The sequence below is a fragment of the Cebus imitator genome, unplaced genomic scaffold, assembly GCF_001604975.1.
Source record: "Cebus imitator isolate Cc_AM_T3 unplaced genomic scaffold, Cebus_imitator-1.0 Scaffold456, whole genome shotgun sequence".
NCBI classification, from domain to species: Eukaryota; Metazoa; Chordata; class Mammalia; order Primates; family Cebidae; genus Cebus; species Cebus imitator.
This window is the reverse complement of record NW_016107771.1, coordinates 1,428,383-1,445,744: the sequence shown is the minus strand read 5'-3', so window position 1 is coordinate 1,445,744 and position 17,362 is coordinate 1,428,383. Positions and strand designations below refer to the sequence as shown.

Sequence of the window (17,362 nt, the reverse complement as noted above, 5' to 3'; positions counted from 1 at the left end):
TGGGACTAGTATATTTGACAAATCTAAATTTCACCGAGAAAACTTAGCTGCTCCCAATTTTTACTTAAACTTTATACCTTGTGCAGCTTGAGCCACTGTTAGTTTTATCTGGAGCTATCTTAATACTAATATTCATTATGAAATGGTTAAAAGGCAAATTGTTTGTAATTTATTTCTCTGTGGAATGAGCAAAAAGCATTCAAGCCAAGTGGAATGGGGTCGAAAAAGAAAAGGTTAAAATGTTCTTAGGCTGGGCTCAATGGCTCATGCCCACTGAGGCAGAAAGATACGCTTCAGCCCAGGAGTTTGAGGCTGCAGCAAGCTACAATGGTGCCACTGCATTCCAGCCTGGGTGAAAGAGTGAGATCTCCATCTCAAACAAAACAAACAAAAAAAAAAGTTTTAATGTCCTTGGACTCAAAACAAGGAGCCCCAACAAAGAGGCTGTAGCTTTCCATAATGTCTACTGAATTGAATCTATGACAACTGTCCTATTAATTAGTAAGGTTAATCGAGTTTGGCCAGTGGTTTTAGTGAAAGAGTACACTAACCCTGAATGCAATGCCCTCAGAAAGATGTCATTCATAGAGACACACAAAGCACATGGCAACATGACACTGGAATACACAGTTCTGAGCGTCTTCATTCTTGACCAACCTGGCTATAGATTTCAGATGTCCTCTTGGCTCGAAGGATATCTGGGATATCCATGCTCACTTGCATTCCTTTCCCTTTAATTTCATTTTCTAAGTCCTTTTTGTATTGTTTCTAATGGAACAGAAAATAATCTTAGAGTTTTGCTTAAGCTTTAATAGAAATGTCGAAATTTATGTGTTTGAATCTCAAAGCCACCCATGTGGAAAGAACACGTGCTCTTTCCAGCTATGATTCAAGACATTTGTTTTCAACCCTGTATCTCACTGCTGTCTTACCTGGCTGGCCATCTCGGATGCTTTCTTAGCTCTCTGGACATCAAGAGTGTCTGTGCTCACCTGCATCCCTTTCCCTTTAATTTGAGTCTCCAGATCTCTTTTATAGTCTTTCTGCAGAAATGAAAGAGTTAGTGCTCGCCAATCATTTGAAAAACTGCTCAAAAATTGAGACATCATTTTGACATCAAGACCATGTCTTCTGGAATTAAGTTGAATCTTATTTATTTTATTTCTATAGAATAAGAAAGTTTTACTTGTGGTAGGAACATGACTTAGAGTAACTTATTCACCAGTAATCAGAAGACTTTCTACTTTTTTTTTTTATTTCTTAATCAGGATTTTAACAATTCTTAATTCAGCTTAATCTGAATTAAGAAAAAGAAAAAACAGATCTAGCCAAGGGGAAATTCTTACATTTCAATAAAAGCTTGATATATTATTGGATCATATATGGCTCAGTCAAGTGTCAGTCAAGAGTGATTGTAAAAGTGCTGTTTTTCACACTGTAGTAAATAAGTGTTTGGTTGCTTCTCTGGAATCTACCCCTTCTATTCACTTGATTGGCTTCCTGATTTGCCAATGGACAACTCAATGCTCCCCGCTCCTAAACCATCGGCTTGGGAGAGACTGGCCCAAATCTCTAGGCTCTGCTGGGCTTAAATAAATCATTATACTCCATCACCTACACTGCAGAATTGGTTCCTGGATGCATGCATTTTTTTTTTTTTTTTAACGTTAAGAGTTTCTGGAAGCCTCTTTGCAAACAAGAAAGCCTACCTAGGAACTGAAAGATAGAAAATGAAACTAAATCTCATTATTTGAGTACTAGATCAAGCTGTGCCTAGGAATTTCTCTACTGTTCAATCATAAGAACAACAAACAAGTTATCTGTGTTTTTTCTTTTAAGCCAGTTGGAATTGGATTACCTACTGCTTACAAGATAGTCATAATTGCACAGACACACATCTTTAGGAACTTTTGTCACATTTGAAAACTGATTATAAAATTCAGCAAGCTGTACATATATAAATTTGCATTTTCTGTATATTATTCTTCAAAGAAAAATGTTATTAAAAAATGATTATATCCAATTAAATTTGTTTGAAAACAATTATTTCCTATTATGCTGACACACATCAGATTTGTAGATTCTCTGCTGCAAAGTAAATGTTGGTTTGCTTATTAGTACATTCTCTAAATTTAGATAAGTGGTAAACAAAAATCTCAATCTTGGAGTATTTTTCCTCCTGTGTTCCATTCATAAATCTTCCCGTTTTCACTGACTTATACTCCCAGTATCACTTTTCTAAATAAAAGTTTACATAATTATGTTTAACTTTCAAAGTAATAAGATTCAATTATTACTGTGCCTATAAAAAGCACTCTGTCTTAGTCATCCTGTTTAAAGCCCCAAAACAAAACATTTCACTTGGAGGCCAACATACATAATGAAATTGAGGCACTGATAACAGCCACCAAGGTGCCATGGTAGAAGGAGTAACAATTTTCCAATATGAACTTTCAAATGTAATTATGTAAACGTGTTCTAAAGCACATAGACTACAGTAGACATCCTTTGCATCAGTTATTCATTGTCTGCCTGACAAAACACCCCAAAACTTAGAAGGTTTAAAACAACAACATGGTGGCATCTACGTTCCAACACGGCAAACCCTAATGCAGAATTGTGTTTAGCCTCTGCTTGAGTCACATTTGCTGATGTCTCATTGGCTAAAGAAAGTCACATGGTCAAGCCCAGAGATGTAGGAAGGCTTGTCTGTTGAGGGTCATTTGTGTCACAATATGATCCATTGACTTTACTTGAAAAATAAACTTTTGATATTAAAAATAAACTATGGCAAAGTGCCAAACATTGGTTAAAAAGGATCTGAGCCTGTCATTTAGGCAGAATGAAACATGACTATGATTATATGCAAATAAGATTTTTATTATTTTTATTTTACGGGGTTTTATTGATTTAGACTCTCAGCCTAAAAGTGCAGACTTCACCAGAGCCAGGTGTATCGATTTACACTGGATGTGACAGGAAACCACTAGAGAATTGCATGTGAGGAGAGTAACAAAATTTCATTTAATTCCCTCAAGGATTCTTCTTCTGCTGGGTTGAGAATGTCTACTAGGAGGGCAATAATAGCAGAATTTTAGTTAGGAAGGTATGGCAATGATCTAGAGGCTAGAGATGGTGGCTGGATTAGGGTGGCGAGAAAGTGGTGGACTTAGACCATCACTATGGGAGGGGCATCAATACTGAAAGCATGCCAGTGAGAGGAATCAAAGTGACTTCTATGCTTTGGTTGGTGCCATTTGCTGAGAAGCAGATGGCGGAAAGCTAACCTGGGGGGAAATTAAGGTTCTAGTTTTGATCTAAAATGTTGAGATCCCATCAGACATTTCCCTGTAGACAACAAAAATAAATAGTCACACATTCACATCCATGTTATAGAACACTCAATTTTTCTATAAGAATGAGGTAGGCCTATCAGAAGGAACATGAAAAAAGATGCATAATATAAAGTGAAAAAACAAACACACACAGAACACAGTATATGGTATGAACCCATTTAAGACTTTTAAGTCTCTATGTGTACAAGTGTATGTTTCTCCAGATACACATAGAACAGATTTGGAAGGTTCCTTAACAAACTTATAACAATGACTATCTCTCAGGAGGAGAACAGAAGTAGGAAAGGGATTAAAGGAGATTTTCAAGTTCTTGTTCCTCGTGTTCCTGGCTGTCCACCCCTGGCTACCACTTCAAAATGGAACCTTTATTGATCAGGAAATCTATACCATCTCCACTGCCTTTGTCTTAATCAATCATGGCAATCCCATTTCCCTGGCCAGTGCCTAACCCTGGGGATGTCAGTTATTTTCAAAACAATAGTAACTTCCCTAGCAGCTAAGCAGCTATACATCTAGCCTTCCTGATTTCCTGCAAGGTGTCAGTCCTGAGTCAGCTCTTCCCAAGTGCAAATGTCATACAACAGGTCTCAGAGTACCCCACTGAAGCCCCCACCTAACCAGCCTCAAGATAAGTGAGCAGGACCCCTTCACCTGCACCCTGTTTTCTTCACATACACTTTTTATAAAATCATCACATCCCAAATCCTCTTTACTCCAGAGATTATTTTATATTCTCAGACTCGCTGGGAAAGTTCAAGAGCTATGGAGAAAGTTCTGGGGTACTTCCTTCGAAAAATATGCATATGGTCTGACTCCTACAACCTTGTGATATGATATCCATCCTGTTATAGAATTTAAGACAAAACTTCTAAATCAATATCCTGTATCCCATGAAGAGAAAAATGGTGTTAGATGAATGAACATGGTCATTCAGGATATATCAGACCTCCACCCAAAATGCTGACTGTGTAGAAATATCATGCAAGCTGATCATGTCAACGAAGGCTATTTTAAGAACATGCAATCAAATGACTATTGTCCAAATGTTAAAAGTCCCTATATAGCTAGGATGATTAATGAAGGTAGCTACACTAAACTACAGAGCTTCAGTGCAGACAAAACAGCCTTCTATTGGAAGAACATGCCATCTAGGACTTCCATAGCTAGTGAGGAAAAGTCAGTGTCTCACTTCAATTCTTCAAAGGACAAGCCGACTCTTATCAGGGGCTAATGCAGCTGGTGACTTTAGGTTAAAACCAATCCTCACTTACCATTCTGGAAATCCTAGGGTCTTTAGAATTATGCTAAATGTGCTCTGCCTGCACTTTATAAATGGAACGACAAAGCCTGAATGACAGCACATTTGTTTAAGTATGGTTTACTGAATATCTGAAGCCTACTGCCAAGACCTATTGCTCAGAAAAGAAAAATTCCTTTGAAAATATTAATGTTTAGTTACAAGGTACCTAGTGACCAAAGAGCTCTGATAAAGATGTGTAAGAATATTAATGTTTTCATGCCTGCTGTACAGCATCCATTCTGCAGTCCATGGATCAAAGAAAATTTTTACTTTCAAGGATTATTATTTAAGAAATACATTTCATAAGGCTATAGCTGTCAGAGATCATGATTCCTCTGATGAATCTGGGCAAAGTAAACTGAAAACCTTCTGAAAAAGATTCATCATTCTAGATGCCATTTAGAACATTTGTGATTCATGAGAGAAGCACCAAATATCAACATCGATAGAAGTTTGGAAGAAGTTGACTTCAACTCTCATGGATGAATTTGAAGTTCAAGACTTCAGTGGAGGAAGCAACTGCAGATGCAGTGGAAGTAGCAAGAGAACTAGAATTAGAAGTAGAGATTGAAAATGTGACTGAATTGCTGCCATCTCATGATCACACTTGAATGGATAAGAAGTTGCTTCCGAGGGGCAAGCAAAGAACATGGTTTCTTAAGATTAAATCCTTGTGAAGATGCTGTGATCACTGTTGAAATGACAACAAAGGATTTAGGATATGACGTAAATTTTGTCAATAAAACATCAATGGGTTTGAGAGGATGGTCCCTAATCTTGAAAGCTCTACTGTGAGTAAAATGTATCAACGGCATCACATGCTGCAGAGAAATCTTTCATGAAAGGAAGAGGCAATTAATGTGGCAAACTTCACATTAATTGTTGTCTTATTTTAAGAAATGGCCACAGTCATCCCAACCTTCAGCAGCCACCACCCTGATCAGTCAGCAGCCATCCACATAGAGACAAGACCCTCCACCAGCAAAAAGATTTCCACTTGCTGAAGGATCAGATAATCATTAGCACTTTTATTGATAAAGTATTTTTAATTAAGATAGGGATGTATTTTGGATATAAGGCTACTGCATATTTCTTAGACTACAGTATGGTATAAACACAACATGCATATGCATTGGGAAACCAAAAAGTTCATGTGACCCACTTTATTGTGATATTTGCTTTATTATAGTGGTCTGGAACTGAACCCATAGTATCTCCACGGTATGTCTGTACCTCCATGTAGGATCCATTTTAAGAATCAGTGAGACTCTACAGCACAGAGCTCAGCACAGAGAAGGTGATCAATACCTGATACCTTCTTCTAGTTTTTTAATCTTATTCTCCTAGGCCAGTCCTTCCTTCTCCTAATAAGGCCCAATTAACACTGCTCCTGCTGCCATCCTCCCATTCAACTGCTTCTGTCTGCACTTTGCTACTGGGAGAATAAAACAACTTTTACACATGCTACTGACAAGTAATTACAAGACAATCTCTGCATGTGCATTGGACATGTCATTGTGACGGAATTTGCAGAAAATGACTAATGTAGGGATAATGTAGTGACAATGTTAGCCACAGACCTCACCAAGGGCATATGTTGTTTATAGCCTACCAGCATCCATTCCTCCCTTCTTCTGGCAAAAAGCTCCATGGTTTTCTTTTGGTAAATGACCTCTAGGTTCTCTCAATCCATACCCTTGGGAAGGATTGATTTCCATCACCTCCCTACTCCCCACATATATTTTTAATTCTACTAAAGTGCCTTTTAAATGTTTCCTTTATTTAAAGATAGTGAACACAGCCGAGATTAAGGTGATGTTTTAAACACATAAAAATTTAGAATGTTTTATATAAGACACTGTTAAACTACCTCAACAAATGGGTGACCATGAGAGGATGATCAGCACATTCTACTTGCCCAACCCCAGACACAATGATTAGGTACAGAACAGCGATTCATCTAAGGAGATTCAGACCTAAGACTTAATTGGAACTATAAAAAGGGATGTTCACTTCCCACTAGGATTACTGGCCATAGATATGAGTTATCCTGTTATTAAAAGGTTTTATTGCATGGAGACAGTCTTCCAAAAGCAAAGCCAACAGAGAAAATAACAGAATCAAGAGATGAAGGAAGAGAGGCATCATGTGAATTCCAACTTGACAATAACTCAATCTTTGGATTTTCTATTCCATGAGCGAATGCATCTTCTTTGTTGCCTTCCCTAGTTTGAGTTGAGTTTCTGTCATTTGCAACCTGAGTAACCATCACCATCATCACAGCTGTCATCATTATCATCAGAGTCTATTAAAATATGGGGAGAAGGCTTTAAGCTCTTTCACTGCTAAATTCAGCTAAAATCTCTTCAAAGCACAGTGACATTATATGACCCAAAGTAATGACAAAATACAAGGATTATAAGACTGAAAACACTTCAGAGACATTTCAGTTCTCCTTTTAAAGTGCATGAAAAGTGAACAGAAACCACTTTCATTTGATAAAGAGGCTGAACAAGATTCATTCCACAGCCCAGGCCAAGACTGGGAGAGTCAGTTGGGTTATCAACAGGAAAGCATGCGAAATTTCTACCTGCAGTTGCTGATGGACCATAATGACACGCCTTCCCAATCATCTGCCTTTTATCTGCTTACAAGATAAAGTTAAATCTAAACTATTTTGGTTTATTATAGAGATTTTCTCCAAAATGGGGAAATGGCCATTTTTCTCATAGCACATAGATAGGGGATTATGAGCAGCAAGTTTTAAAAGAAATTCATAGCCCAGGAAAAGACTGTTAAGGATATAGCTGTTTACAATCACTTACACATAAAAGTTGTGGATGTACAGAACCTTTGAGAAAGATTGACAGGTAAAGAAATCAGCTAAAAACATATTCATCTAAAGTGTTAAATAAACATACTCACCTCACTCACCATTTCAGAGGCTCGCTTTGCTCTTTGGATGTCAAGAACTTCTGAATTAAGTTCCATTCCTTTCCCTTTTATTTCATTTTCCAAATCTTTTTTATATTCTTTCTATAAGACAAGAATTTCATAGTTCAAAACTTAGCAGGAATCACTTTAGTCAGTGTGCTATTCCACATGTTTTCTAGAGATCGCTGAAATGGGAAAATATTACTAGGAAGGAATGACTCAGACTGCTAAGTCTTCATGCCTTTTTCCTACTGACACTTCATTTTCCCCTCTACCAAGTCCAGAGTGGCTTCCAATATTTTTAGCCTTTTCATATTTTTTTCAATATATTTTGGTACCATAGATTTGTTAAAAAGCTCTTTCAGTGGTGAGAACGATCTTAAGAACACATGTTCCGTATTAATTAAAGTATTTTTGAAAGTTGTCTGTAAAACATGAATTACCAAAAAAGAACATGATTGAAAAATAATGGAAAACTATAAAATCAAAAGGACTGATGTAGCAAAAGTTTTTCTAAAAAGTTTAAAAAGTGAGCAGAAACCGCTATGATTTGACTCAGATCATTCCAAATGATAAGCAGCCCATTTCAAGGTCTAGTAAGCTATTAGGAGTTTCAATTACTCGGGCTCACCACAGCCTGATAGAAGGTAGTCTAAAGCAGATACTTCAAGCACTATCCATCACAATTACCTTAGGTGTTTACTTTATCCTTCTATAAGCCTCAGAATATTTCAAGGCCCCCTTTACTATCTTTGATGGAATCTGGGGCTCAACATTCATGATGATGAATGGAATCATTCAGAGATGACGAAATCTACGTAAATTATGGTATCTACGCTCAACATGATAATGATTATGATGATGATAGCGATGGTGACTCTTAGGTTGCAAATGACAGCAACTCAACTCAAACTAGGGAAGGCAACAAAGGAGATGCATCCGTTCATGGAATAGAGAATCCAAAGACTGAGTTATTGTCAAGTTGGAATTCACATGATGTCTCCCTTCCTTCATCTCTAGGTTCTGTTATCTTCTCTATTGGCTTTGCTTTTGGAAGGCTGTCTCCATGCAATTTAAACAGTTGTAAAACCAAAACATTTTCTACAAATTAATAATAGTTTGAATTTCACCTATTTGAATATATTTTTAAGTAGATCCAAATGCCTTCTACACATACTTACATACAACTTGCTTTTTTTTTTTTTGCCAATGAGTTGCATTTCTTACTTAATTGGATATGAAAATCATAAAGATCTTATTCATTCAACTAAGTTGCATTTATGATTAACTTGCCAGATGAAAGATGAAACTTCCTTTAATGATAGGAAATCAGGTTCCAGTTAATACTAGGGTTCATTTCATGTTACTTTCCCTTCATCCAATATAATTAAATTAGCCTGTCCTCTACTCTACTAATAGCTTACTAGACATTGGAATGGGCTACTTATAATTTTGGAATGATCTGAGTCAAATGACCCGGGCGAAAGTCAGAGCTCTTTCATTTATTTGGTGGTGTGACCTTCAGCAGGACTTTTAAGTAACTCAACCTTGATTTCCACCCTGGTGAAATGAAAATAAAAATACTTGTTCTACTAATGTCAAAGGGCAATGGGGGGAATCAAAGGAAATGAACTATTAAATGATACTTTGAACACTCTAAATGGCAATGTAAAAACCATAGAGTAAAAAATGCAAAGTTCATTTGAAGCTAAATGCTTACACTTAGAAAGGGAAGTCATAATTTCATCAATTTACCAAAAATCCTTTTTATTTTTCACATTAGACAGGCTACATTTTTTAAGTTAATTTTTTTTATATTTTTAAATTCTTATTGTAAATTGACTATTATTGTATATATTTATGGGTACAAAATTATGTCATCATTTATGATACAATGGGGAACAATTAAATCAATCTAAATAATATATTCATTACCCCAAATATTTACCTCTGCGGTAAGAACATTTGAAATTTACTCTCTCAGCAATTTTGAAATGCACCATATACTATTATTAACTATCTTCACCACACTGTGTACTAGATCTCAAAGAAAAAAGGTATTCCTAGTATCTACAGATTCTGAACTCTTTAACTACCACCTTCCCATTCCTCCCACCCTCCAGCCTCTATAACCACCATTCTACTTTCTGCTTCTAAGAGTTCAAGTGTTTTAAATTCCACTTAAAAGTGAGAATATGCAGGATTTGTCTTTCAGCACCTGGCATCATAGTTGTTATGGACCAAATGTTTCTCTCCCACCAAAATCCCTATGTTGAAGCCCTAGCCCCCAATGTGACTGTATTTGAAAGTGGGGCCTTTGGGAGGTGATTAGGGTTAGATGGGATTGTGAGAGTCAGACTCCCTTGATAAGATTAAGGTCTCTAAAGGAAGGAGGAAGACCAGTGTTCTCTCCCTCTGCTGAAGACACAGCACGAAGGTGTCTGCAAGCTGGGAAGAGGGCCCTCACCAAGAACCAAATCTGCCAGCACCTTGATCTTGGACTTCCCAGTCTCCAGGACTTTGAGAAAAGTCTGTTGGTTGAGCCAGTCAGCCTATGGTATTGTGTTATAGCAGCCTGAACAGACCAACACAATATGGCATTCTGAGCCTTTTTCTACCCTGATGTATGTATTCTGAATTAATAAATTTAAAATGAGACTCAGTCCAAAAGAGAAATAAAAGAAAAAGGCAACGACATGTAGTAAAGTCATTTACGAATCTCAAAATAGACCTCGCATTGCCATTTGCACATAAGTGATAAAAAAGACTCCCCTTTAAAAAATTAACATAGTGTATATTTTTAAATGGAAGGCAATAGTAGTAGGAAGTTGCCATTATTTAAAATTGTTGTAAAAATTATTAAACTTTCTTCTTCTGAAAAGCCTTACCATCAACTATTTCTTTTTTTTTCCTCCCTTTAATTGACACATAAAAATTGTACATATTTATTGGATACAGAGTGATATTTTAATATGTGTACATGACATATAATGATCCAATCAGGGTAGCTGGTGTATCCATCACCTCAAACATGTATCATTTCTTAGTGTTATGAACACTCAAAATCTCCTCTTCTAGCTTATTAAAAATACACGATTCGGTGGTTCACGCCTGTAATCCCAGCACTTTGGGAGGCCGAGGCGGGTGGATCATGAGGTCAAGAGATCGAGACCATCCTGGTCAACACGGTGAAACCCCGTCTCTACTAAAACTACAAAAAATTAGCTGGGCATGGTGGCGTGTGCCTGTAATCCCATCTGCTCAGGAGGCTGAGGCAGGAGAATTGCCTGAACCCAGGAGGCGGAGGTTGCAGTGAGCCGAGATTGCGCCATTGCACTCCAGCCTGGGTAACGAGGGCGAAACTCCGTCTCAAAAAAAAAAAAAAAATACACGATTACAGTTACCCATATTCACCTTATGGTGCTGCAGAACATCAGAGCTCATTCCTTTGTATCCATTAATCGACCTCTCCTCATTCTCTCCCCTTGCCACTTCCTAGCCTCTAATACCCACAGCTCTCCTCTCTAGGAAGTTGCCATTTGCTTAGCCTTCAATTTCAAATTTTTTTTATTAGGAACTAGAAGTGAGAAAAGATAGTGTAATAAGATAACTCTTATGGAAATTACATGTCTATTTCACCACAACATATATTACAACACTGAATCACATTAAATTTCTAAAACAAGTTAAACTTTACAGCCAGTTAGCATTTGCTTATTAAAGAACTTCATAATGATGTGCTCCTATAGGTAACTAATCTCAAATTTATTTCACTGGTCTAAGACATTTCCTTCAGGAATAGTTTCCTCAGTTCAAAAATTCAAAATGAAATGAAATTTCATGTATGTATACACACATGCAATATATATTATATAATACATATTATATTATAGTAGTATGTATATTACATCATATAAAACATTTCTACTTAGGGAACATGTTCCCTTAATATAAAGAGTATGTACTTAAGCAGATTTGGAAGAGTTATGAGTACTTTTTGGTCATTTAAAAACAAAAAGATTAGCTTTTAAAAGGATGGACTACAGACATGATATTTTTAATTTTAAGGCCTTGAAGTTAAAAAAAATTAATATATTACTTGTGAGCAAAAATGTACCATTACATTTTGGGGAAAATTTTTGCAGAGAATAAAAGAAAAGGATATGAGTTCCTCTATTCTATATGCTAAATATATTATTTTTCCCTACTTAGAACACAAACTACTTATAAGTAATATGCCTTTATCTAAACCTTCACATGTGAGCATCTCATTTCTGATATCAAATGTCATGAGAATGCTGCAGGAAAGCAACAGGAAAAGTTGGTTCTCAAATGTTTTCATAGTAACTCAGTTTGAAAGAATCAAACTCTCTCCACCCATATTCAAAACATCTTTTTAAAAACTGCTATAAAACTATTTATAGCGCTCTGAGCTACAACTAAAACACAAAACCAAGCTGTTTTTCAAGTTTCCCCAGGAAATCTGGATAATTTCTTCTCACAACTTTAATTAGAAATGTTAACACATGCTTTCCTGTTTTTAATGAAAATGCAAAACTTTATTAGTGAAGTCAAAGTGAAAAAAAGTAATGCCTTAATATCTCAAACACTGAATTAGTAGATAATTAGGTAAATATTTCCTCAGTTATGTCTTTGCTTTTTTTGTGGTATTTCATAGTAAATGTCAAGATCATACCTCCCTCAGAAGGCTGGTGATGTACTTTACATGTAAAAATTCTGGAGTCTTGTCTAAATCCAGTGAGGATCTTCCTTTAATCTCCTTCTCAAAATCCTCTTTATAAACTTTCTGTTAAATAAGACCACATAATTTTAAAGTTAGGAAACGTCAGTGACCATTGAAAAGAGATTTGAACACGAGTTCCCAGAACAAAAATGATGTTTTCTTAGGTAGTTCCACCGCCTAAGGGTCATCCTATCAACAGGGAAATAAGTCCAACTTCATCATAAATTTTAGAATTTCACCAAACAAAGGAGAATTATTAAGTAGCCCCTTCCTCTGGTAAACCATTCTGAGTGAGGCCTTCTAACATCTTAATAATCTGGGATTAACATCAGCCCATTTTTCAGAGCAGAACCAATAAGATTGGCTATTTGACTGGATCCCTCCACTAGTTTACTCCAAGGTGAGTAGATCTATTGACTGGGGGAAAATCTGGTGGCATGGAAGCCACTCAAACCACCATCAAACCCAAGCAGCATTAATGTTCATGTCCCCATCATCCTTCTTCATCAGACTTTTGCAAATTCAGGAATTATCACTTCTAAAATGCAATGATGCTTGAGGGTGAGAGAGGGGGTTTCCCTCTAATGATTTTGGAGTTGAGAATATGTCTCTATCATCTGTGGTGTTTGATATGAATAAAGTTGTGCTGTGAGGAGAATCTTATTTTGAACCTGTTAACCAAACTCGTCTTTAAGGTGAGAGTTCACACAAAGAACTGAAAGGTTGATGCAATGGTGATTGTGGTGGGGGTTAGGGGTGGGGGGAGTTAGATTCAGATCACCACAAGCCCCTTTAACACACTCTACCACTCTTTGGCTATGATTCTCTAAATTCTTACATTTGAACTACACATTTGAAAAATCAGTGATAACGTATGCTTTGTGACTATAAAGACGGCCTCTCTAAATAACAAAAATATCCATCCATGTGAAATAGCTATTCAACAAGGGTCCAGACTTTACCAGCCAAATATTTTGTTCAAATTGCATCCCCAAAATGATAAAAATAAATTCTGCATGAAATTGTTATTCATGCAAAATGAGAAGCTATTTCTAGATCCATTATTTATTCATTAAAGAGATAGATAATTGCATAAATAATGTCTCTAAACCATGAAGGAAAATAAGAGAAGCATGCTGTCTCCTCACTTAGCACATGTGTTCCATACAGTAATCTAACAAATGATGTGGGTATAGCCACAACTAGAGAAACAAGGGATATTCTGAAAATCTAACAAAGCTAAATAAGCAGTTGCAATGAGAGCATTCTGACCTAATGAACTAGAGATACGATGACCAAAAACAATGACTAGAAACTTTTCTCTTCCTTATGTGGAATTAGTAGAGATAATAGTTACAAGGCTGAATCTAGGGCATCTCCAGGCTAAAAAGGACTCTTTAAATGGTGAAATAGAAATATGTGTATGCATTCATGCCTTCATTTACATCAGCTATTTCACTTCAAAACACCCTTCTGGAAAAAAAAAAAAAGTTATTTTACTGAAGTAAATCGTTAAGGTAGGTTGATTATGACTAGAAACGGCCAAAATATACAGCTAGGAAAACACACACACCTTTGGGATGCTTTTTGAAGAAAGTTCTATGGTGAAAAAAGACAAAGAACTTTTCAAAGCCAGGTTTAAAGATTTCTTCCAGAAAACACCCAGATTAAACCTATATCTAACATTGGAAGAAAGCATGATAAACTTAATTATAGACCATGGCAAAGATACCAGTGGCTTTTCCTGAGATGGTAAATACTTAAGTTTACCTTTAAGAGGCTCCTTAAGAAACCTGCAGTCAAGCCTACATCTTGGAAATAAAAAACATCTCTAAGACAGATGATTCCCTTTGTATCTATTTCATCGGTCCTAAATTTAAAGACATTTTTTTTTTTTTACATCAAGCTTTGTCTAAGATTTTTAGCTACTTTATTTTTCTAGCCTTTAGCATATAAATTGGGTCCAAAGATACTTTCCATTGGAAGATTTCACTCCCTTCAAGAAATGATTGTTGAGCCTAAAAAACCTAATAGTGAATTACTATAATTAAAGGGAATACATGTCAGGGAAAACATGTCTCACCTGGCAAGAGAAAAGTTAGGTGAAGAAAAGACACTATCTAAAATCTCAAATCATAAATTACTGTAATTTCTACTACAGAAACATGGTATTAAATTATATTAATCATGAATTGTAAGTTTCAGGATTTATCAGTGAAAGGAAAGTTAACCACAGTAGAAAAAAAAAAAAAGTTCAGAACTGGGACCAGAACAATAAAAGAGTGCTCAGCATGAATGTTTCTAGGGCTGAGGATCAAAGAGGAAGGGAGGAGGTAAAGGGAAAGGGGCAGAGGAGGGAACTGGAAGAGGAGGCCCAGCCTGAAATGCTGATGCTGCCAGAAATGTTCTCGGAAAAGAAGAGTGATTTTTGACCCCGTGTCTTTCAGTGGAAATTTATGTAACAGCTTCTTATTGTCTTAGCCCATTTCCCTTTTGCCTCAAGAATACGCTTGTCTCTAATCCTAATGTAACATCATAAATATGGCAGTTACACTAGGATTAGAGACAAGTTCTGTTTAGAAATAACTCCAAGAATGGTTTTTATATTTTATTTTTTCACATTGCAAGTCAGGTCCAGCCAGGCACAGTGGCTCACACTTGTAATCCCAGCACTTTAGGAGGCTGAGGTAGCCAGATCATGAGGTCAAGAGTTCGAGATCAGGCTAACCAACACAGGGAAACCCCGTCTCTACTAAAAATACAAAAATTAGCTGGGCGTGGTCGTGGCTGCCTGTAATCCCAGCTACTCAGGAGGTTGAGGCAGAAGAATTGCTTGAACCTGGGAGGCGGAGGTTGCAATGAGCCAAGAACACACCACTACACTCCAGCCTGAATAAGAGTGAGATTCCATCTCAATAAAAAGTCCAATTTGCTTCAGCCTCAAAGAGCGTGTTTATGTAAAACTAAATCAGTGCTGGCAGCAAACTGCACGTTTTTGTTTTTTTCTAAATGGGAAATGGGTTAACCCTTCAGAAGACCCACAAAGCAAAAGTACCATGACAGCTCCTGAAAGTAGTAACCTTTCTCTAGACTGTGGGTCACTGAAATAACAGCCGTGTTATTTCTACAAAATGGGGGCATTTCTTGGGTGGCTCTACTCCACCCAAAATGTACTGCTGCAGTGCAAGATAGAAAAGCAATGAAAGGAGCATATAAAACTCTTTATATACTTTATAAAGTGTTTACACACTATTTTCTAAAGGAAGAAAAGGTATTCCAGAGAAATTTATTTTGTAAAATGTAAATTTTTATGGGGCTTCTGAAAATTGACCAAATTCACCAGTATATCAATTTACTTGAAACAAATAACTCATTTAGTCAAAATGGTTACTTGATGTTTCTTTATCAGATTCCTCCTGATTAGCCTAAAGGAAATAAGACAGGTGTCCCCAGTCCCTAGACCATGGACCAGTAGCAACCATGGCCAGTTAGCAACCTGGTCTCACAGCAGGTGGTGAGGGAGGGTGAGGGAGCATTCCTGCCTGAGCTCTGCCTCCTGTCAGATCGGTGGTGGCATTAGATTCTCATAGGAGTGCAAACCCTATTATGAACTGTGCATGCAATGGATCTAGGTTATGCATTCCTTATGAGAATCTAACTAAAGCTTGATGATCTGAGGTGGAACAGTTTCATTGTGAAACCAACCCCTCCACCACCACGACTCCTCAGTCCATGGAAAAACTGTCTTCCATGAAACCAGTCCCTGGTGCCCAAAAGATTGGGGGCCACTGAATAAGACATGAAAAATCCAGGTAATTATTTTTCCTTTTTGCTTAAAGAAGAAATTAAGCAACTTTGTCTATTCAATAAACCATGGTAATATCTGAGTGCCTTTTTCCCAAAAAGATGAATTATACCATTTCAACAATTAGCACTAGTAATGCTTTCAAAATTCCTATGAGAGTTTTTTTTTCCCACAAGTTATCATTTCTGCCTGTTCTGATGTTATTAGGCAACAGAAAGGATGTTATTTAGTGAGCATGCCTAGCATGAAGCATCAAAGTTGTATTGGACTGAGACCAGCATCCACTATTTTTGTCCCTTTGCAATAAGGACCCAGGTGCACCCACAGAACTTTGATATGGGCTGCAGGCAAAACCTTGTGTGTCTGATCCTGAAAAGTTAGTAAGGAAAAACACACACACACACACACACACACACACACACACACACACACACGTAAGTCTCACTGGTACAGAGAAAAAAAAGGATGGGGAATATCTAGATGTGACTTAGCATAATCTTAGGTTGAGAATAAAGTAGATAAAAAGAAAAAAACTCTTAACTCTTTATTGAAAAAAAGAATCAATCAAATATGTTGCTATGCTTTGAATGTGTCCCCCACCCCAAAGTTGGTGTGTTGAAAACTTAATCTCCAATGCAACAGTACTGGGAGGTGAGAACTCTAAGAGGTGATTAGGCCATAAGGGTTCTGCCTCACGAATGGATTGATGCTGATGTCATGGGAATGGTTTCATATCATGGGGTTGGGTCCCTGAAAAAGGGATGAGTTTCCCATCCCCTCCTCCAAGACATATGCAAGCACTCTCTATCTTTCCACCTTCTGCCATGGGATGATGCAGAAAGAAGACCTTTGCCAGATGTGGACCCATGGATTTTGAACTTCCCAGCCTCCAGAACTGAAAAAAATTAATCTCTGTTCTTTATGAATTGCCTAGTCTGTGGTATTGTTATAGCAACACAAAACAGACCAAAACATAAAATAACAGAGAAAAGGGAATCATTATAATTTTGACCAGGTTCTAAAACATTAACATTTACTAGATCCAGAATTTCATTTAAGACAATTTCAGTAGATACATTCTTAAACTATAGAGAATACCTTCTAGCATCATTACTAGATGATTAACTGAGCCGAGATATAAAAGACTCTTAGCATATTACCTAGCATGGAGTATTTTTAAAATGTTAGTTCTATTTTCACTGCAGAAACAAAACAAAACAAAA

General features: G+C 36.8%; 1 protein-coding gene across 17 annotated transcripts in view; it reads right to left on the bottom strand.

The window, feature by feature from the left end:
• NEBL (nebulette) overlaps nucleotides 1-17,362 on the bottom strand; it is a 490,627-nt gene that overhangs the window by 165,199 nt on the left and 308,066 nt on the right. For 13 of the 17 annotated variants that reach the window (XR_005197308.1, XR_005197309.1, XR_005197310.1 and 10 more), the window contains 4 exons: nucleotides 12,287-12,397; nucleotides 7,582-7,692; nucleotides 933-1,043; nucleotides 658-768 (listed from right to left, as the gene is read on the bottom strand). The exons of 2 other annotated variants lie outside the window; for them this stretch is intronic. Coding sequence is in view for 12 of the 15 variants with exons in the window: in XM_017511901.2 (XP_017367390.1) it covers nucleotides 658-768; nucleotides 933-1,043; nucleotides 7,582-7,692; nucleotides 12,287-12,397 (444 nt within the window). In the remaining 3 variants the exon portion in view is untranslated. The remainder of the gene's footprint in view (nucleotides 1-657; nucleotides 769-932; nucleotides 1,044-7,581; nucleotides 7,693-12,286; nucleotides 12,398-17,362) is intronic. 2 more of the 17 variants (XM_017511902.2, XM_017511908.2) reach the window with 2 other exon arrangements.